General features: G+C 45.4%; 2 protein-coding genes across 3 annotated transcripts; one reads left to right on the forward strand and one right to left on the reverse strand.

The window, feature by feature from the left end:
• Window positions 1-5,490: 5,490 nt before the first annotated feature.
• LOC125515106 lies at window positions 5,491-8,196 on the forward strand. Of its 2 annotated transcripts, none has more exons than XR_007286817.1 (2): window positions 5,491-5,833; window positions 7,541-8,196. XR_007286817.1 is itself a non-coding variant. In XM_048680533.1 (2 exons), the coding sequence occupies exons 1-2, from the start codon at window positions 6,141-6,143 to the stop codon at window positions 7,918-7,920; spliced, it is 723 nt and encodes a 240-aa protein (XP_048536490.1). In that variant the 5' UTR covers window positions 5,491-6,140; the 3' UTR covers window positions 7,921-8,196. The 2 variants fall into 2 exon arrangements, 1 of the variants encoding a protein (XP_048536490.1); XM_048680533.1 differs by having other exon boundaries at window positions 5,491-6,483.
• A 171-nt stretch (window positions 8,197-8,367) lies between these two features.
• Window positions 8,368-11,066, reverse strand: LOC125515105. The gene is made up of 4 exons (XM_048680532.1): window positions 10,349-11,066; window positions 10,187-10,243; window positions 9,191-10,102; window positions 8,368-9,094 (listed from the first exon to the last, which is right to left on the reverse strand). Exons 1-4 carry the CDS (start codon window positions 10,379-10,381, stop codon window positions 8,567-8,569), a joined length of 1,530 nt encoding a protein of 509 aa, XP_048536489.1. The 5' UTR covers window positions 10,382-11,066; the 3' UTR covers window positions 8,368-8,566.
• Window positions 11,067-21,178: the final 10,112 nt, after the last annotated feature.

A 21,178-nucleotide genomic window follows, 5' to 3' on the forward strand; every position in this document is an offset into this window, starting at 1 on the left:
TTTTTTAGTCTTACTGCTAATGTTGGTACTATGACATGGATAAGCGAAAGTCAAGCTAGCTTAGATTCAGCTGGGTCTTCTTCATTAGTTTCAGCTTCTGTTGCTAGATTGTGATACACTATTATGCTTCTTGCACATGTGGGATGAAACCTTGCTTGTCAAGGTTGCAATGTAAATTAGACCGATTGTTGCTATAGTAGTTGAGGATGCGCTTTTATCTTAGGCTCCTGGTAATCGTGTGTTGTATGTTGGTGCTGCCTCTGGAATAACCATGCCTCACATGTCGGATATTGTTGGAGCACTGAGATCTTGTCACAACTTCCTTTTGATTGTTCCATTCAGATCGAATGGTGCTTCGCCGTAGTGCCTTCCATCTCCTGCCGGTTGTGAATCTGAAATTACTGTCTCTTTTTATTTCTCCATTGCCATCAGGTGATTAAATAGTCTATGAGTGATGAGGTTCTTGCCTTGCCAGCCCACTGCTATTTGGTGAAAGAGATCCAAAAGCAGCAACCTGCTGTAGCGACCAAGGCACAAGTTCAGTATACAGTCGGGTAGCTCTATTTGCGATCAATTAATGTTAAGATCGATGGTGATTTACCATGCCTATTGAAGTCTTGGTAGACATTATTTATTATCTGTTTCACCGACTTTATTTTGTGATACTTTGCTTCAATTCTGAAACAATCTTAAGCCAAAGTGTGTGATGATCACGTTCATTCAGGTTAAAAATGCAGTGCAACCTTACAGCCCTGTGTGTCTTTTTTTACAGGAATCTGTGACAAGGCGCATACATCTTCAGCCAAGGACAGAAGTGGTTCACCTAACCAAATCTCAAGACTCAGCTTGCTGCCAAAGGGGGCCTAAACTGTGACATCGATCGCTAGCTTGGAGCAGTTAGTTTAAAAAAATTGAAAGGTGGTACACCATTGTCTACCTTACGTATTTCAAAACAGTCCGAGGCCTGGATGACCATAGATCAATTACATGAGAGTTTGCTCGGCATAGATGCAGAGAGCAGAACATGGGAGAGAAAAGGAGAGACGAGTAGGAGGGATATGTCCAACGATTACATCAGAGCAAAGATTCAAAACATTGCGCCCACACCTTTAATGAAACTCTATCTTCACGGTGTCATGCACAACTACTCCATAGCAGTAGAAGAAGTGTTGCGTGTTCGCGCTCGTGCAGTCCCAATCTTGGCATTGAAGATCTCGTCATTCCAAGCTTGCCAGAGAGCAACCGCACACATGGCGAAGACCACAACCCATACCATAACTGGGCGGGTTGTTGATGCAACATGACATTCTCAACAAAATCATAGCTGGTGTGAGCATGGGTGGCAAAATGCAGCAGACCGAGAGGTTCCTAAATATCCAAGGCAAGACGGCATCTTAAGATGTTGTGGTTGACGGTTTCATTTGCCGGGCAAACATCACAATCTGTTGTGCGTGAAATGGCTTGGCACTGTCCCTTGGTCATATTTTCCTCCCAAGAAAAGCCAGCCACAAGAAAATTCGGTGCTTCAGAGGAATCATCGAGTCCCAGATAGCTAGAGCGAGCACACTTCCAAACCACACCCATGAAGGTTAGCAGGTTGTAGAAGTATGTCGTACTCACTTCCGCAAGATAATTGAGGACCTGCGCTTGTCAGGATAGTCAGATGCCGGTGAACAACCCAGGATGCACTTCTGCAGTTCCAGTAGCGCCGTCTGAGACAGGTTTTTTAGAAGAACAGGGAGGCTCCTCCCCGGTTCCATTACTCGAATGAAACCCCAAAGTCGTGCCATACATCAGCTCACTGAGAGGAGCAGTTCAGGGAAAGCGAAAATGGAAAGAAGAGTGCAATATGTTATTACAATAAAACGCTACAGACTTATGAATGTCCATCGGCATCAGACCGAGATGCTAGGCGCAGATCAGCTCCTGGGAGGCCTTGCGAGTCTTCAACGGAGGGGCTGCCACCGCTTGGGGTGACCAGGTCGCCGTCAGCGTCGATGTCGGGGCTCGAAGTATCCACAAGTACAGTATCGATTTATTCGTGCTTGGTGTATACCATCAATATCAGTATAAAAATATATTTAATGGTGGTATACTGATATTAATTTGATATTGCTTATCTTAATATTTGTGTATTAATTTGGTCAAACTTAGAAACCGTCAACTTTTTGACTGAATTTGTGCCATCTATTTGGGACGGTGGTAGTATTTTGATATAGACCATGTACAAACTGAACCGAAAAAAAGTTGAAAGCATCTTGTAATGGTGAACGGCGCCTATTTTTTGATGGTATAATCTTTAGTGGATCTCTGTACTGCCTCCTACTCCTGCTACTAGAGTAGATCTTGTGCTGTCTCGTGTCTCCCGAGCTCAGAATTCAGCATTCGGCGCCAGGGCCGTCTGTTCGCGTAGGCCCCGGTGGCAGCCACGTTTTTCTTTTACAATCAGTGGCATGTGGCAGCCACGCTAGGCATGCGGAACCATACGCTTCCCCAGCACGTGGGACCCCATCGTTGTGGGTCCATGTGTACAGTCAGACAGAGCTCTGGATAGGTATGGCTCCCAGTGTAGCAGAAAAGTCGTCGATTACGTTGCACCCGATATTTGTAGGGAATACGACAGCTTCGTCCAACACTCGTACGGTGTTACTACTGTAGGGAGTAGTATCTTTGAGCCACACAGAGTAACGGATGTGAGCATCTGACGGGACAGGCAAAAAACCTTGCTATACGTACGATGGAATGCATGTCCAACACTGTATGATTAGAGATAATTCAGTTTATGAGCCATGGCATTTTAGAGATGCTTTGCTCTCTGGTCGTACTGGTCGGACTAGAAAATCATCGTATGCAGAACAGTTAAATAAATGGTACGTACTGAAATCAGATGAAATCCGTGTACGTATATCATTGCTCCGGGCTAAAGTGTGGGAAGTTCTCCTCGCAACACATACAAACCATTTTGAAATGCTTGTGTTTAACCAACTCATAAGAGCATGTACATAGTCGGACGCTTCAAACCCTCCTCAAACGTTCGGACAGACATGATTTTTTGACCCATACGGACACCTCAAACGGGCCTCAAATGACTGGTCCGACCGGCATCCCTCATATCCAGCCCAAATATGAGATGGATAAGGGGGCGCACGGGCACACTCGCCAAGTCGGACTGACGAAGAGGTCCCAGTCAGAAACACCCTGAAACCCGGCAATCCGAAGCTCGTCTCCTCCGTCGAACTGGTGGCGTCGTGTAGCGCAGTTCCGACGGGGCGCGTAGTGCCTAGCCCGACTATTTAAGTCGACCGGCAACACCGAAACCCTACCATCCATCCGCATTTTTCTCCTCCTGTCCACTGTTGTCGTCACTTTCCACTCCACCCGTCCGCCTAGTAGCATGCCCCCACGGCGCCGGGTGAGGAGTGAGCTCTTTCTGATGTCGGAGCGTCGGCTCGAGCTCCTTGAGCAGATCTGGGCTAGGCGCTCAGCCGGGATCGCTGCGGGGCTACCTCTGAATGCAGTGGATCCAGAGGAGGAGGAGGATGTGGGGGCGCTGGCGACGCGGATCTGCAGGCGGAGCAGCAGGCCATCCTTGATTCCCTTTGGTCGGAGTCGGCTACGGAGGCCAGACGCCGTCGCCAGCAGGAGGTGAAGGCGCAACAGGCCGCGGAGGAGGTAGAGATGCTCGCCCCTACATGGATGAGGTCGAGCAGGAGGAGGATGAGCCAGAGCCCTCCTACCCGCATCATCGTCGTGGACATCTCCGACGACGAAGATTAGCTAGAGTGGTACATAGTATGTAGTACGTAGGATTTTTTTTTGCGTGCTTTGTATGGATTTAGGGGATGAAATATGAGAGGGACGGATGCAAAGTGCCTAATTTAAGGCGTGACCGGTCACTGTCTGTGGACGCATCCGGTCGCGTCCTCGGGCGTTTGAAGGGCCAGATTTGTAAAGTCCGATTATAGATGCTCTAATAGAAACAAACGTAGCCAAGCACCACGCGACACGTTAGCAAGCGTACACGAGAGGCCATATGTCCACCTCGTGCCCTCGACGCCAATCACCGGAGCTCAAAGGCTTGTCACCCTCTAACCACTAGCCATCCTACACGTTCAAAAGTAGCTCGAGACTGCCGCATATGGATGAAAATGACCGTCGGCCGTATCTTGGCCGCCATCCACAAAGCGAGGATAAGATGGTCGGGACATGGCCGCTGGCAGTAGGTTGACAATGCGTCCAACTATGAGTTGAAGAGCATCTCGTGGTCTGTGGAGCACTTTACACCATTGAGTTTGAAGACATTGGAGTTAAGAATAAGGAGGAACTCCATACAAGAAGGGCAGTGCCCGTCGAGAACCTCACCGGTCACCTTCTAAGGTCTTGTTCGGTTGCAAAATTTTTGGAGAGGATTGAAGTGGATTGAAGAGGATTAAATACCAGTCAAAATTCATCTCAATCCCCCAATTCAATAACCCAGAAACAGACCTTGCTGAAAAATGAGGGAAGAAAGGATGAGAGCTCAGGGCGAGTGAAGATGACAAAAGTTGTGCAAGTGTTTTATCTATCTGTGATTTTCCATACTAACTTGGTACCTAGTGCTAGTACTGTGATGCACATATATCTTTTGTTTATCCGAAAATTGCGGAGGCCACTTTGTAACATAATATACCGCTTTTTTCTAAAAGAAAGTTCACTATGAATTGAAATGTGAATGATTTGTCACACCATTACATGGATTCATCGCTTGTTTAATCATTCGCGTCCGTCGTGAACAGGTGCTCGCTGTGTTATGTATCCCTTTGATGGTTCATTTTTTGAGCCAATAAAAGTCACACTCCATCGAGTCGAAAGAGAAAGCACTTATGAGCCCACTTAACCCTTGATCCTCCAATCACATCTTTTCTCAAAAATCGATGGTGTCACGTGCTTGACTCTGCGTGCTAACCCACCTCGAGGGACACTCCGGTCCCACCTAAAACTGGCCTGTGGGTACCTCTACCTTGTATCAAAATATTCTTGCCGTCCACCAGCAAACAATACTTGTCACGATTGCATTGTATTTTTGTATACCATATATACACCACATATTATATTACTCACAAAAAGGTACTATGTATTTCCTCCGTTCCAAAATATTTGTCGTGGTTTTAGATCAAATTTGTACTAAAACCACGACAAGTATTTTGAAACGGAGGGAGTATTATAGTTGGAAAGCATTAGATTTGGTCCTAATTTGTCACCGCGAAGATGGAAACCAGGCACGGCACGGGACGGTGTGTGGACCATGCGCAAGCAAAGATCCAAATCAGCGCCATTTAAATTTTTTGATCACCTGCCAAAAACAGGTGGCGCTACTGTTTAATTTTTGGCCGAAACCGAAGGGATTGACAGGTCATGGCGTGATTTCAGGGACACATGGTTGGTGGAGCGCGTCCGATGCGTTGTCATCTTTGGCTCTGCCTATATATAAAGCAGCGCTGTCCGGAGGCAGTTCTGTCTCCCCCCTTGAGCCGCCGCACTGTTCATCTTCCTCCCCCAGCAGGCACCCCTCTTCCTTCCCCAAGGCTCCTTCATCACCAATAGCCAAAGCAAGTTCCATGGCTCCAGCAGCTGCCCAACCCCTCTCCATGAGCCACACAGCCCAACCAGCAGTTCTTCTTCATGTCTTCTCCTTGAGAAGAGAAAGAAGATAGTTGGGCACCATGGACAGAGAGAAAGAAGCAGCTTGTGGGGAGGTAGCACCTAAGAGGAACTAATGCGGTTCAACATCATCTACAAGCCTCTGAAGATTGTATTTGCAGGAGTGGAGCTCTTGGGGTTCAGCACCATCTGTGTAAGTCCTCTAATCAGACTCTGAAGATGGATGTGCAATGGGTTTTTTTGTTGTTGTTGCTGCTGCCTTGTATCTGTTTGCTTTGCTCCTTGCATTCTCTTTGTTTTTCCTTGCTACAGAGCCCCGGAAACAGCACTAGCAAATTCTCTCGTATCCTCCCTGCTCGTACTAAAGCCCCCGCCGATCCGAACCAACCGAATTCCCCTCCCCCGCCCGCACATCTGCCCCCGCTCCGCACCCCGAAATCCCCCGCCCCTCCCCCTCTCCCCCGATCCATTCTCTCCCCTCCTCCCACCTGGCCGACGCCATGGCCTCGACGGGATCCCCGCCGCCGCCCTGCTCTCGGGGAGACCCCCGCCGCCGCCCTGCCGTCCAGCGGACCCCCACCGCCGCCATGCCCGCGACGAGGTCCCCACCGCCGCCCTGCCCTACGGGCGTTCTCTACCGCCGCGCTTCTCTGCAGGCGATCCCCACCGCCGCCATGCCTGCGAGGAGGCCCCCATCGACGCCCTGCCCTACGGGAGATCCCTACCGCCGCGCTCTTCTGCGGGCGAGCCCCACCACCGCCCTGCTCTCCCGGAGTTCCCCGCCGCCGCCCAGGGAGATCCCGGCGGCAGCCCTCCCCTCCGGCAAGACGCGGTTCTCGCCCGGTGAGTTCCATTTCCTCGTCCCTACCTTTCCCCTCGCAATCCGGTCGTCGATTTGGATGCGAGGTAGTCCGAGATCCGTTCCTCGATCCGTTCGCAGGCAGCGTGATATCCGTTCCGCTCGTGCGAGATACTCTAGTTATCCGTTCCTTAGTTCGATTCCTGGTTCGTGTTCCATTAGGGCTTAGCGATTGGATCTTGTGTTGTCGGTTCAGTCTTCTGTATTGGATCTCGGTTACTCATTCATCGGCAGTAGTTCATGAGTTTGAAGGATCTGTTATTATACTAGTTTTAATCATATTACTGATTGTGCTAGATATACAGTTTTACTAGAAATCAGCCGTCGGTTTGCCCTGTCTGGTCTTCGGGTTTTCACATGGGGGATGGATGAGGCCAGCGGGGCTCTCACATCGGGTGTGCCAATGAGCCAGTGGTGGTCCGCCGGAATATGATTCGCAAAGCCCAACAATGCCTGTTGACTGACATTTTACATTTAATCAGTTATTCAGTTTTCATGTTTTATTATTTTGTACTCAATCCTCAGTCTTGATAACCGCTTGTTTTAAAGTATCGTATTTTGTCCTCAATCCTCAATCTTCATTATTATGCTCTGTTCCTTTAGTCTTTGGTTTCTCTTTGTTCAGTCTCCACCCTCTTTGTTTAGTCCCAATCCTCAGTACCTCTTTCTGCATTTGTCGGTTTAAATTAAGAATAAGAAGCTTGGTAAACAAGCATGAAGATGCTCATTTTGCTCACCTTTTCACTTATGCCTATGTCTTTTAATTATGTATTTTCCTCAAGTCATATAGATTAACCCAGAAGGCTAACTTGATGATTGTACCATGTTAATTTCTCAATGTGCTTACACTACATATAGCTAAGGGTGTGCTTCACCATCTAAATCCAACATCATGTTACTTAACTCCTATTTTCCTCATCCCATCCCTTCTGCATTTTTGCCCCTCATTGCTATGCACCGTAGCTGCCCTACAATTGTCGGCTTTAGTTCTAGACTCTTGAACTCACTCTTTGTTTTTTCGTATAATTTCATCATGTGCAGAGAAGTGGGAGGGCTACTACTTCCTTGAAGATGCCGAAGGCTATCTGTTCCAGGAGGCCGATGGTGGGTTCTACTTTTTGGAGTGCTTTGAAGGGGAGGGCTACTATTACCAAAGCGAAGAAAGTGACTACTTTCACACCGGACAAAGTCTATATGACAAGGATTACGGCCTGCAGACCCTTGATTCTGAGCTACAGGCACTCTCCCTCCACAGCGACCTCGGCAAGCGGGGCCAGCTCCTGGAGGAGCGCTGCAAGGGGAGCAAGGCGCGGGACGATGACTGCCGCGACGGTGGCTCTCCTTGCCTGAAAGTTCTCGAGGCTTCAGGAGTCTCCGGGCATCGTCATATTGCCAGGCGTGAGCCAAAGAAAGGTGTCTAGTTCCTGCTGGCAGAAGTGGATAATCTTCTTGTTGGCGAAACCCATGTTCTGATCACTCAGTAGCGCTCTAGTTTGGATTTTCTAGCCGTGTCCACTTTCACTTCCTATGAAGTGATATCCTCAACTGCGTCTTGTAATCAGCCACAAAAGATCTACACAGACCTGACTGGACCTGATGTAATGCGTTGCTTGTGATTGTAGAAGAGTTGTCATTGGTACGTTGAAGAAATTTGCAATGAAGTCTTCAGAAAGCCAAGAGATTCGTGCTATTTTTCAGGGCATGAAAAGCATATGGTATCGTATTAAAGTAGTACTTGGCTTTTAACCTCAGAAAGGTTTTTTTTTCTGAGACAGTTTAACCTCATAAAGGTGCCACAGGGCACAAACGATTGGGGGCCCAACATAATAACTTCATACTCCCGTGTACATCTAGATTTTGTCCCAAACTTATAGAAAAAAGTAGCAGCATTTATGACACTGAATTGGTATCGGTACATCCGTCTAATACGTAGTTGATAAAAATTTCTAATCTTTGACTTGGGGCAAAATGTAGATGTACACTTATTCATGGACGGAGGGAGGAATTCAATCCAAGTAAAACATGACAGGAAAGGTGGTTATGGAACAAACTGCCTATACAAATAACTTAGGACCGGAAGTGAATCACAGCACGCGAAGCCAAACCCAACCCCTCAGTTATCTGCTTCATCTCCTCGGCTGTCTGTGGATATCTTGATGGACAAACCTTTACCTTGATCTCGGGATCCAAGTCACCACAGCTCCCGCACACTTTCCTGTCGTACAGAGATATCTCTGTTATATTAACCGCATGTTCCACAACACATCTGATGTATCGCTTAAAATTGTCGTTGGGTTGGAAGCCATAGATGGTGAGCTTAGCCAGATTCTTGTGCTTGAAATCAGGTGCATATGGCTTCCAATTCACGTCTGCCTTTTCGCAGTAACCATTTTTCTTCCGAGCTTCTTCGTCTGTCAGCATTATGCACCAATGATCCCTTACCGCGACACACAGCTCTTCTAGGGTGGGTGCAGCTTCAAGAATAAACATCGTCCAAGCTAAATCACATCCTTCAGGAAGATTGTCTAGATTCACATGCTGTAGTTTGCCGAGCACAGGCGTGAGCAGTTTCGGGCATTCTGGTAGAACCCAGATCTGTAATAGAAATAAACAATTTAAATTTTTACTATTGTCACATATAACCATCATATAGGAATGGACAGATATGATTCATATGACTAATGAGTGTACCTTTTCACTTTCAAAATCAAGATGCAGATTGCTTATGTTCGGAACATTAGCAAGGAGCTGACTTAACTCCAGAGTCTTCTCCCAACGGACACCAGTTTTAGTGAGGCTCAGCTTTGAAAGCTGTGGTACAAAACCAAAATACAGGGGATCTTCATAAGAGTACCAATTATTATACCTCACTCGTTGGAGTTTTGGTAGACATGTCAGCTCAACTCTTGAAAATTCCCCGTAGTCTACCTCAAGCTCAACAAGCTGAGCATGTTCTACTTGCAGCACAGAATCGATCCCTGAGTCGCACTCGGTTAAACGCAAAGATGCCAAGAGTTTGCAAGTGCTGAGAATGTTGGTGATGTCCAGTTCACCAAACCTCATATTGCGCAGCCACAGGCGCCTGAGTCCAGCAAATGCATCTGGGAAAGCACCAACAAAATTATTTAACTGATTCGCAAATTGGAGAAGATCGGCAGGAGAGCAGTCCGTATAAGCCTTCTCCGTTATGATCTCAAACTCAGCTGCGCCAACCTTCTGGGTTGCCATGGCACGGGCAACAGATCTTCCAATGGTGAGAGAGACATGTGGCATCAAGACGAATCTGATTTTAAGTTTAGTAATGGCGATCTTCGGATTCCTTGTGCACAAGATGCTATCCGTTACACGAGCCACAGCATTGTTGGTTCGGAGAACTTCACCGCGGCTGAAAACACAAGCTTTATCATGGTGACCTGGAACGGAACCAGCACTTAAGAAGAACTGCGAGAGCATGGTGGGGAGATTCAGCATTTGCTTGGAGAGGATGCAGGTCCTTATAGCATCAAGTGTGTCCACCCTCTCCAGAATGTTGAGCAGGAGGTCATTGGGCAGATTGCTAAGCCTGTCACCATTGTCAGCAGCGGCTCCATTGCGAGCTGATTTCTGCATTGCATTTAGCAGTAAGAACAAATAATAAACCTTCTGAGGATGAACCTTGCACAACAGACAAACACCAGGCACACTTACATTCCGCCTGCGACGACCATTCTTGTTGCCAGCAGCGGCTTCATTGCGAGCTGATTTCTGCATTGCATTTAACAGTTAAAAACAACAACAAATCAGCGTCCTAGCCATGAGGATGAATCGAAGGGAAGGACAAACATCAGGCACAAAAGAAGCAGCACTTACATTGCGTCTGTGACCACCACTTTTGTTCTTCATGGCTGATCGGATCAACAAATGGCCTTAAGATTTCTACCTTATTGGATCTGCGACAACAAAATTAATCCTCACTCCTACTCCTCTGTTTACTTGGACCGCCGCAACAAAGCAGACTAATCGCCGGTGAAAGACAAATCGGGGACGCCAATTTATTAGATCGATATAGGCGGCCCCTCCTCCTCCGACTCGGCCGGCTCTCCTCCAAGAGGGAGGAGATTATTCAGAGGAGAGGGAGGAGGATCCGGATTACAACTTCTCACCAGACAGACTCCGAATAAAAATCAATCCTTTTGGGCTGCCCTCGCCGCGCAATCCGAAATCGACCTCCTCTCTTCCCCGATTGCACAAGGAAATCAAATCTTCTCCCGCTTCCGTCTCCCGGGAGATTAGTTCCCCCGGAACGCAGCCAGGCATAATTACCCAGGCTGCAGAGGCGGTGGCCGGCGGCGGACGGCAGGGCCGGGGGTCGGGGTTGTCACAGGGGATGGCAGCGGAGGAGAGTGGTGGGTGGCCGGCGGAAGACGGCAGGTTGGGTAGGGAGGCTGTCACAGGGGATGGCACGGGGTAGAATGGTGGTGGGCGGCGGGGGAGCGGGGAGGGGGTTGCCGCAGGGGACGGCGGCGCCTGCGGCCGAGGGGATGGATCCGCAAGATCGGCTATGGTTTCCTCTTATGCTACCATTTTGTTTTTTGAGAGGAAGTTCCTCTGATTTTTTCCCCAAGCGTTTGGGCCACTTGACTGAACATCCTAATCGGTAGGGCCATTGTTCTTCGGCCCACCGACAGAAAAAATAACATCTGAAAAAAATAGCTCCAATAATTTTATTATCTTCAAAAATAGCTCGAATGATTTTATAGGAGGGGGGCTTTTGGTCTATGGGTGTATATACACCCTGTACGAAAATAAATTAGTAACAAATCAATCTGTGATTGGATAGTTAGGTGAATAATGGTATCTTGCATTTTCCCGCGTTCAATGAAAGAAGACGTTCTCGCCGACTACGAGGCACCTAAGATGACTTGTGAAAAAAATCACAAAAAAAAAATCCCCTTTGACTTCTTTTCATAAAAAATAATTTTATGGCAAAAATAGTATGAATAGTGCCTTATAATAACAAATGAGTTTGTTACTTTTGCCCTGAAGTCAACGCTCATTTTTATTCGTGAAAAATTATATACTGGTGCAAAACAAAGTCAAGTTTATTTTTGAAAAACTTCTGGACTATTTTGATTTTTGTAATTATTAAAAGAATCCCAAATACGATGCAGATACAACAAGAAACCAAAGTTTATTTCCCTAATTTTATACTCCTACTAGTACAATTCTAGCATGAATAATAAACATTTATCATGATATAAGGAAATAAATAATAACTTTATTATTGCCTCTAGGGCATATTTCCTTCAGTCTCCCACTTGCACTAGAGTCAATATAATCTAGATTACACAGTAATGATTCTAACACCCATGGAGCCTTGGTGCTGATTATGTTTTGCTCGTGAAAGAGGCTTAGTCAACGGGTCTGCAATATTCAGATCCGTATGTATCTTGTAAATTTCTATGTCTCCCACCTGGACTAGATCCCGGATGGAATTGAAGCGTCTCTTGATGTGGTCGGTTCTCTTGTGAAAGCTGGATTCCTTTGCCAAGGCAATTGCACCAGTATTGTCACAAAAGATTTTCATTAGACCCGATGCACTAGGTATGACACCTAGATTGGATATGAACTCCCTCATCCAGACTCCTTCATTTGCTGCTTCCGAAGCAGCTATGTACTCCGCTTCACACGTAGATCCCGCCACGACGCTTTGTTTAGAACTGCACCAACTGACAGCTCCACCGTTCAATGTAAACACGTATCCGGTTTGCAATTTAGAATCTTCCGGATCAGTGTCAAAGCTTGCATCGACGTAACCATTTACGACTAGCTCTTTGTCACCTCCATAAACGAGAAACATATCCTTAGTCCTTTTCAGGTATTTCAGGATGTTCTTGACCGATGTCCAGTGATCCACTCCTGGATTACTTTGGTACCTCACTGCTAAATTTATAGCAAGGCACACATCAGGTCTGGTACACAACATTTCATACATGATAGAGCCTATGGTTGAAGCATAGGGAACATCTTTCATCTTCTCTCTATCTTCTGCAGTGGTCGGGCATGGAGTCTTACTCAACTTTACACCTTGTAACACAGGCAAGAACCCTTTCTTTGCTTGATCCATTTTGAACTTCTTCAAAACTTTGTCAAGGTATGTGGTTTGTGAAAGTCCAATTAAGCGTCTTGATCTATCTCTATAGATCTTGATGCCCAATATATAAGCAGCTTCACCGAGGTCTTTCATTGAAAAACTCTTATTCAAGTATCCCTTTATGCTATCCAGAAATTCTATATCATTTCCAATCAATAATATGTCATCCACATATAATATCCGAAATGCTACAGAGCTCCCACTCACTTTCTTGTAAATACAGACTTCTCCAAAAGTCTGTATAAAACCAAATGCTTTGATCACACTATCAAAGCGTTTATTCCAACTTCGAGAGGCTTGCACCAGTCCATAAACGGATCGCTGGAGCTTGCACACTTTGTTAGCTTCCTTTGGATCGACAAAACCTTCTGGTTGCATCATATACAACTCTTCTTCCATAAATCCATTTAGGAATGCAGTTTTTCCATCCATTTGCCAAATTTCATAATCATAAAATGCGGCAATTGCTAACATGATTCGGACAGACTTAAGCATCGCTACGGGTGAGAAGGTCTCATCGTAGTCAATCCCTTGAACTTGTCGAAAACCTTTCGCAACAAGTCGAGCTTTATAGACAGTAACATTACCGTCAGCGTCAGTCTTCTTCTTGAAGATCCATTTATTCTCAATGGCTTGCCGATCATCGGGCAAGTCAACCAAAGTCCACACTTTGTTCTCATACATGGATCCCATCTTAGATTTCATGGCTTCAAGCCATTTTGCGGAATCTGGGCTCACCATCGCTTCTTCATAGTTCGTATGTTCATCATGGTCTAGTAACATGACTTCCAGAACAGGATTACCGTACCATTCTGGCGCGGATCTTACTCTGGTTGATCTACGAGGTTCAGTAATAACTTGATCAGAAGTTTCATGATCATCATCATTAACTTCCTCACTAATTGGTGTAGGCGTCACAGGAACCGGTTTCTGTGATGAACTACTTTCCAATAAGGGAGCAGGTACAGTTACCTCATCAAGTTCTACTTTCCTCCCACTCACTTCTTTCGAGAGAAACTCCTTCTCTAGAAAGGATCCATTCTTAGCAACGAATGTCTTGCCTTCGGATCTGTGATAGAAGGTGTACCCAACAGTCTTCTTTGGGTATCCTATGAAGACACATTTCTCCGATTTGGGTTCGAGCTTATCAGGTTGAAGTTTTTTCACATAAGCATCACAGCCCCAAACTTTAAGAAACGACAACTTTGGTTTCTTGCCAAACCACAGTTCATAAGGCGTCGTCTCAACGGATTTCGATGGTGCCCTATTTAACATGAATGCAGCCGTCTCTAAAGCATAACCCCAAAACGATAGCGGTAAATTAGTAAGAGACATCATAGATCGCACCATATCTAGTAAAGTACGATTACGACGTTCGGACACACCATTACGTTGTGGTGTTCCGGGTGGCGTGAGTTGCGAAACTATTCCACATTGTTTCAAATGTATACCAAACTCGTAACTCAAATATTCTCCTCCACGATCAGATCGTAGAAACTTTATTTTCTTGTTACGATGATTTTCAACCTCACTCTGAAATTCTTTGAACTTTTCGAATGTTTCAGACTTATGCTTCATTAAGTAGATATACCCATATCTGCTTAAATCATCTGTGAAGGTGAGAAAATAACAATACCCGTCACGAGCCTCAACATTCATTGGACCACATACATCAGTATGTATGATCTCCAACAAATCAGTTGCTCGCTCCATAGTTCCGAAGAACGGCGTTTTAGTCATCTTGCCCATGAGGCATGGTTCGCAAGTACCAAGTCATTCATAATCAAGTGATTCCAAAAGTCCATCAGTATGGAGTTTCTTCATGCGCTTTACACCAATATGACCCAAACGGCAGTGCCACAAATAAGTTGCACTATCATTATCAACTCTGTATCTTTTGGCTTCAACCTTATGAATATGTGTATTACTACTATCGATATTCATCAAAAATAGACCACCCTTCAAGGGTGCATGACCATAAAAGATATTACTCATATAAATAGAACAACCATTATTCCCTGATTTAAATGAATAACCGTCTGCATCAAACAAGATCCAGATATAATGTTCATGCTCAACGCTGGCACCAAATAACAATTATTTAGGTCTAATACTAATCCTGAAGGTAGATGTAGAGGCAGCATGCCGACAACGATGACATCAACTTTGGAACCATTTCCCACGCGCATCGTCACCTCGTCCTTAGCCAGTGTCCGCTTAATCTGTAGTCCCTGTTTCGAGTTGCAAATATTAGCAACAGAACCAGTATCAAATACCCAGGTGCTAATGCGAGCTCTGGTAAGGTACACATCAATAACATGTATATCACATATACCTTTGTTCACCTTGCCATCCTTCTTATCTGTCAAATACTTGGGGTAGTTCCACTTCCAGTGACCAGTCTGCTTGAAGTAGAAGCACTCAGTCTCAAGCTTAGGTCCAGACTTGGGTTTCTTCTCTTGAGCAGCAACTTGCTTGCTGTTCTTCTTGAAGTTCCCCTTCTTCTTCCCTTTGCCCTTTTTCTTGAAACTGGTGGTCTTATTGTCCATCAACACTTGATGCTCCTTCTTGATTTCTACCTCCGCAGCCTTTAGCATTGCGAAGAGCTCGGAAATCGTCTTATCCATCCCTTGCATGTTATAGTTCATCACGAAGCTCTTGTAGCTTGGTGGCAGTGATTGAAGAATTCTACCAATGACGCTATCATCCGGAAGATTAACTCCCAGTTGAATCAAGTGATTGCAGTACCCAGACATCTTGAGTATATGCTCACTGGCAGAACTATTCTCCTCCATCTTGCAGTTGTAGAACTTATTGGAGACTTCATATCTCTCAATCCGGACATTCTTTTGAAATATTAACTTCAATTCCTGGAACATCTCATATGCTCCATGATGTTCAAAACGTCGTTGAAGTCCCGGTTCTAAGCCGTAAAACATGGCACACTGAACTATCGAGTAGTCATCAACACGTGACTGCCAGGCATTCACAATGTCTGCAGTTGCTGGCGCAGGTGGTACACCTAGCGGTGCTTCCAGGATGTAACTCTTCTGTGCAGCAATGAGGATAATCCTCAAGTTACGGACCCAGTCCGTGTAATTGCTACCATCATCTTTCAACTTTGCTTTCTCGAGGAACGCATTAAAATTCAACGGAACAACAACACGGGCCATCTATCTACAATCAACATAGACAAGCAAGATACTATTAGGTACTAAGTTCATGATAAATTTAAGTTCAATTAATCATATTACTTAAGAACTCCCACTTAGATAGACATCCCTCTAATCCTCTAAGTGATCACGTGATCCATATCAACTAAACCATAACCGATCATCACGTGAAATGGAGTAGCTTTCAATGGTGAACATCACTATGTTGATCATATCTACTATATTATTCACGCTCGACCTTTCGGTCTCAGTGTTCCGAGGCCATATCTGCATATGCTAGGCTCGTCAAGTTTAACCTGAGTATTCTGCGTGTGCAAAACTGGCTTGCACCCGTTGTAGATGGACGTAGAGCTTATCACACCCGATCATCACGTGGTGTCTGGGCACGACGAACTTTGGCAACGGTGCATACTCAGGGAGAACACTTTTATCTTGAAATTTAGTGAGAGATCATCTTATAATGCCACTGTCAATCAAATCAAGATAAGGTGCATAAAAGATAAACATCACATGCAATCAATATAAGTGATATGATATGGCCATCATCATCTCGTGCTTGTGATCTCCATCTCCGAAGCACCGTCATGATCACCATCGTTACCGGCGTGACACCTTGATCTCCATCGTAGCATCGTTGTCATCTCGCCAATCTTATGCTTCTACGACTATCACTACCACTTAGTGATAAAGTAAAGCATTACAGGGCGATTGCATTGCATACAATAAAGCGACAACCATATGGCTCCTGCCAGTTGCCGATAACTCGGTTACAAAACAGGATCATCTCATACAATAAAATTTAGCATCATGCTTTGACCATATCACATCACAACATGCCCTGCAAAAACAAGTTAGACGTCCTATACTTTGTTGTTGCAAGTTTTACGTGGCTGCTACGGGCTGAGCAAGAACCATTCTTACCTACGCATCAAAACCACAACGATAGTTTGTCAAGTTGGTGCTGTTTTAACCTTCGCAAGGACCGGGAATAGCCACACTCGGTTCAACTAAAGTTGGAGAAACTGACACCCGCCAGCCACCTATGTGCAAAGCATGTCGGTAGAACCAGTCTCGCGTAAGCGTACGCGTAATGTCAGTCCAGGCCGCTTCATCCAACAATACCGCCGAACCAAAGTATGACATGCTAGTAAGCAGTATGACTTATATCGCCCACAACTCACTTGTGTTCTACTCATGCATATAACATCAACGCATAAAACCTGGCTCGGATGCCACTGAAGGGGAACGTAGTAATTTCAAAAAAAAAATCCTACGCACACGCAAGATCATGGTGATGCATAGCAACGAGAGGGCAGAGTGTTGTCTACGTACACTCGTAGACCGAAAGCGGAAGAGTTAGCACAACACAGTTGATGTAGTCGTACGTCTTCACGATCCGACCGATCAAGTACCGAACGCACGACACTTCCGAGTTCAGCACACGTTCAGCCCGATGACGTCCCTCGAACTCCGACCCAGCCGAGTGTTGAGGGAGAGTTCCGTTAGCATGACGGCGTGGTGACGATGATGATGTTCTACTGACGCAGGGCTTCACCTAAGCACCGCTACGGTATTATCGAGGTGGACTATGGTGGAGGGGGGCATCGCACACGGCCAAAAGATCAAACGATCAATTGTTGTGTCTCTAGGGTGCCCCCTGCCCCCGTATATAAAGGAGCAAGGGGGAGGTGCGTCCGGCCAGGAGGGTGCGCGCCAGGAGGAGTCCTACTCCCACCGGGAGTAGGACTCCCTCCCTTTTCCTTGTTGGATTAGGAGTGGAGGGGGAAAGAGGAGGGAGAGAGGAAGGAAAGGGGGGCGCCGCCCCTTCTCCTTGTCATATTCGGACTAGGGGGGAGGGGCGCGCGGTCCTGCCCTAGCCGCCTCTCCTCTTCTCCACAAAGGCCCACTATGGCCCATTAAGCCCCCGGGGGGTTCCGGTAACCCCTCGATACTCCGGTAAAATCCCGATTTCACCTAGAACACTTCCGATATCCTAATATAGGCTTCCAATATATCAATCTTGATGTCTCGTCCATTTTGAGACTCCTTGTCATGTCCGTGATCACATCCGGGACTCTGAACAAACTTCGGTACATCAAAACTCATAAACTCATAATATAACCGTCATCGAAACTTTAAGCGTGCGGACCCTACGGGTTCGAGAACTATGTAGACATGACAAAGACACGTCTCCGGTCAATAACCAATAGCGGAACATGGATGCTCATATTGGCTCCCTCATATTCTACGAAGATCTTTATCGGCCAGACCGCATAACAACATACGTTGTTCCCTTTGTCATCGGTATGTTACTTGCCCGAGATTCGATCGTCGGTATCTCAATACCTAGTTCAATCTCGTTACTGGCAAGTCTCTTTACTCGTTCTGTAATACATCATCCCGCAAATAACTCATTAGTTGTAATGCTTGCAAGGCTTAAGTGATGTGCATTACCGAGAGGGCCCGGAGATACCTCTCCAACAATCGGAGTGACAAATCCTAATCTCGAAATACGCCAACCCAACAAGTACCTTCAAAGACACCTGTAGAGCACCTCACCCAGTTACGTTGTGACGTTTGGTAGCACACAAAGCGTTCCTCCGGTAAACGGGAGTTGCATAATCTCATAGTCATAGGAACATGTATAAGTCATGAAGAAAGCAATAGCAACATACTAAACGATCGAGTGCTAAGCTAATGGAATGGGCCATGTCAATCGCATCATTCTCCTAATGATGTGATCCCGTTAATCAAATGAAACTCTTTGTCTATGGCTAGGAAACATAACCATCTTTGATTAACGAGCTAGTCAAGTAGAGGCATACTAGTGACACTCTGTTTGTCTATGTATCCACACAAGTATTATGTTTCCGGTTAATACAATTCTAGCATGAATAATAAACATTTATCATGATATAAGGAAATAAATAATAACTTTATTTTCGCCTCTAGGGCATATTTCCTTCACTAGCACCTTCCGAATGTGATCAAAGTGTTCATCCTCATCCTTGCTATAGATCAAGATGTCATCGAAATAGAGCACAACAAAGTGGGATAAGAAGGGTCTAAGGACTTGATTCATTAAGTGCATAAAGGTACTTGGTGCATTTGAGAGTCCAAATGGCATGACTAGCCATTCGAACAACCCTTCCTTTGTCTTGAAGGCGGTCTTCCATTCATCCCCGGGTCTTATACGGATTTGATGATATCCACTTCTTAAATCTAGCTTTGTGAACACTCTTGCTCCACTAAGCTAATCCAATATATCATCTAGACGGGGAATAGGGAATCTATACCTTACGGTGATCTTGTTAAAGGCTCTACTGTCCGTACACATGCGCCAAGATCCATCTTTCTTTGGCGCGAGTAGGGCTGGTACAACACATCGGCTAATACTTTCTCGAATGTGCCCCTTTTGCAGCAATTCCTCCACTTTCCCCTTCAATATATCATGCTCCTTTGGGCTCATTCGATAGTGTGGAAGATTAGGAAGACTTGCTCCCGGAATTAAGTCAATTCTATGTTGAATTCCTCTCATCGGTGGCAAGCCATGTGGATCCCCAAGTATGTTCTGAAATTCTGCCAATAAACCATGTACCTTTGCTGGAATTTCAACAGTCAGGTGCTCTTCTCCCTTTACAACAAGTGCAGCACACAAATCTGCCTCCTTCAAGTCTTCCATAAACTCATGAGAGGTATGGGAGATAGTTAACATAGTTTTCCCCTCCTCCTTAGAGGTATTACCTTCGGTTTTGTTTGGTAAGATAATGATCTTTCTCCTGTTCCAAATGAAAGAGTAAGAATTTTCCTTGCCCTTGTGTGTAGTATCCACATCAAATTGCCAAGGCCTCCCAAGAAGAACATGGCTGGCATCCATGTCAACCACATCACACAACACATTTGAGCGATAATGCTTACCCAAAGAAAGTGGCAGGTTGCATTGTCTGGTGATCCTCATATTCACTCATTTCTTGATCCATCCAATAGTGTAGGGATTTGGATGATCATGGGTTTCAAGCTTTAAATGGTCCACCAACTTCTGGGAGATAAGATTCTCGCAGCTGCAACTATCAATCACTAGTTTGCATACCTTGCCATTCACTGTGCATTTGCTATCAAATATTTTCTTTCATTGTGTGTCATCGAGTTGTGGTGTGGAACATAGGACACGCTGCATCACACATACCACCTCTTCACCTTCTTCTTGAAAAACCTCTTGTCTGTCTACATCTTCAAATTCGTATTCTTCCTCATCGCTTTCACCATCATGGATAGTCGTGTTAACAAATTTCCTTAGTGGGCAATCGCTGGATATGTGTCCCTATTTACCACATTTATAGCACTTTGGGCCTTCATTTTCCTTACCCTTGCTTCTAGTTTGCTTCGGGATGGGCTGTTTTGTCTTTGGTGGAGTGGTCTTTTCTTCCACTCTATTAGGTTGGCTCCTAGATGAGCCTTCAGTATGAGGATATGGAGGATATGGAGCCTTAGTTGTCTTTCTCATCCTCACAAACCTCTCGGCCTTTAAGGCTAGAGCTTGTGCTTGATCAACGGACCAGATTTGTTGCATCATCAATCGATCTTGAATAGCATCATTGAGATCATTGATGTACCTTGCAACTTGTTGCTCTTCAGTTTCAGCAAGGTTGCACCTCACTTGTAGCCTTAGAAACTCCTCCATGTAATCTGAAACGGTCCTATTTCCTTGAGCACAATTTTGAAATTGGATAAATAGGATCTGGTCATAATCAGCGGGCAAAAATCTTCCTTTCAAGAGTCCTTTCATTTGTCGCCAAGTTCTAACACGAGGTTCTCCTCTCAGCCTGCGCTCCTCTTGAACGCGATGGCACCATGCACCGGCTCCTCCTTTCAGCTTGTATGCGACCAAAGGAACTCTACGATCTTCCGGAACCTCCATGACCTCAAAGAAAGTCTCCACTTCATCTTCTATACCTAAATAGCTAGCCCCCACTAACCTATTTCTCTCAACATGCAAGCATGACACCTCATCAAGCAACATGCATTAGAACAGACCCACTTCAACATTCAACGAGTCATAGGAAAAGATTCACTTCAACATGCAAACATGCATGATATATTTAATAAATATTTTACAAAAATACAATAATCAAATACAAATAACAATATGTATTTTTAGTTTTAGCTCACATATTATTTCTCCGAATATTCTTATTTCCATAAAATTATTAATATCTTATAAATATATTGCAAAATATTCCCGCAACAACGTGCGGGGCATCGTCTAGTATAACCAATCCAGGCACCCTTCAATGTCAACATTTCCATTAAAACTTGGGATCTCAGCTTTCACCTTGTATGTATCTCTTGCATATGTAGGGTTGGGTGCTCTCC

This window comes from Triticum urartu, chromosome 6 (assembly GCF_003073215.2).
Source record: "Triticum urartu cultivar G1812 chromosome 6, Tu2.1, whole genome shotgun sequence".
Lineage (NCBI taxonomy): Eukaryota > Viridiplantae > Streptophyta > Magnoliopsida > Poales > Poaceae > Triticum > Triticum urartu.

Bases quoted from the DNA above. Each gene is read 5' to 3' on its own strand.
- LOC125515106 (XM_048680533.1), top strand. From the start codon at position 6,141: ATGGCCTCGACGGGATCCCCGCCGCCGCCCTGCTCTCGGGGAGACCCC. The intron at 6,484-7,540 runs GTGAGTTCCATT...CATCATGTGCAG, and splicing joins CAAGACGCGGTTCTCGCCCG to AGAAGTGGGAGGGCTACTAC.
- LOC125515105 (XM_048680532.1), bottom strand. From the start codon at position 10,381: ATGAAGAACAAAAGTGGTGGTCACAGACGCAAT. The intron at 10,244-10,348 runs GTAAGTGCTGCT...AATGCAATGCAG, and splicing joins GTGGTGGTCACAGACGCAAT to AAATCAGCTCGCAATGAAGC. The intron at 10,103-10,186 runs GTAAGTGTGCCT...AATGCAATGCAG, and splicing joins ATGGTCGTCGCAGGCGGAAT to AAATCAGCTCGCAATGGAGC.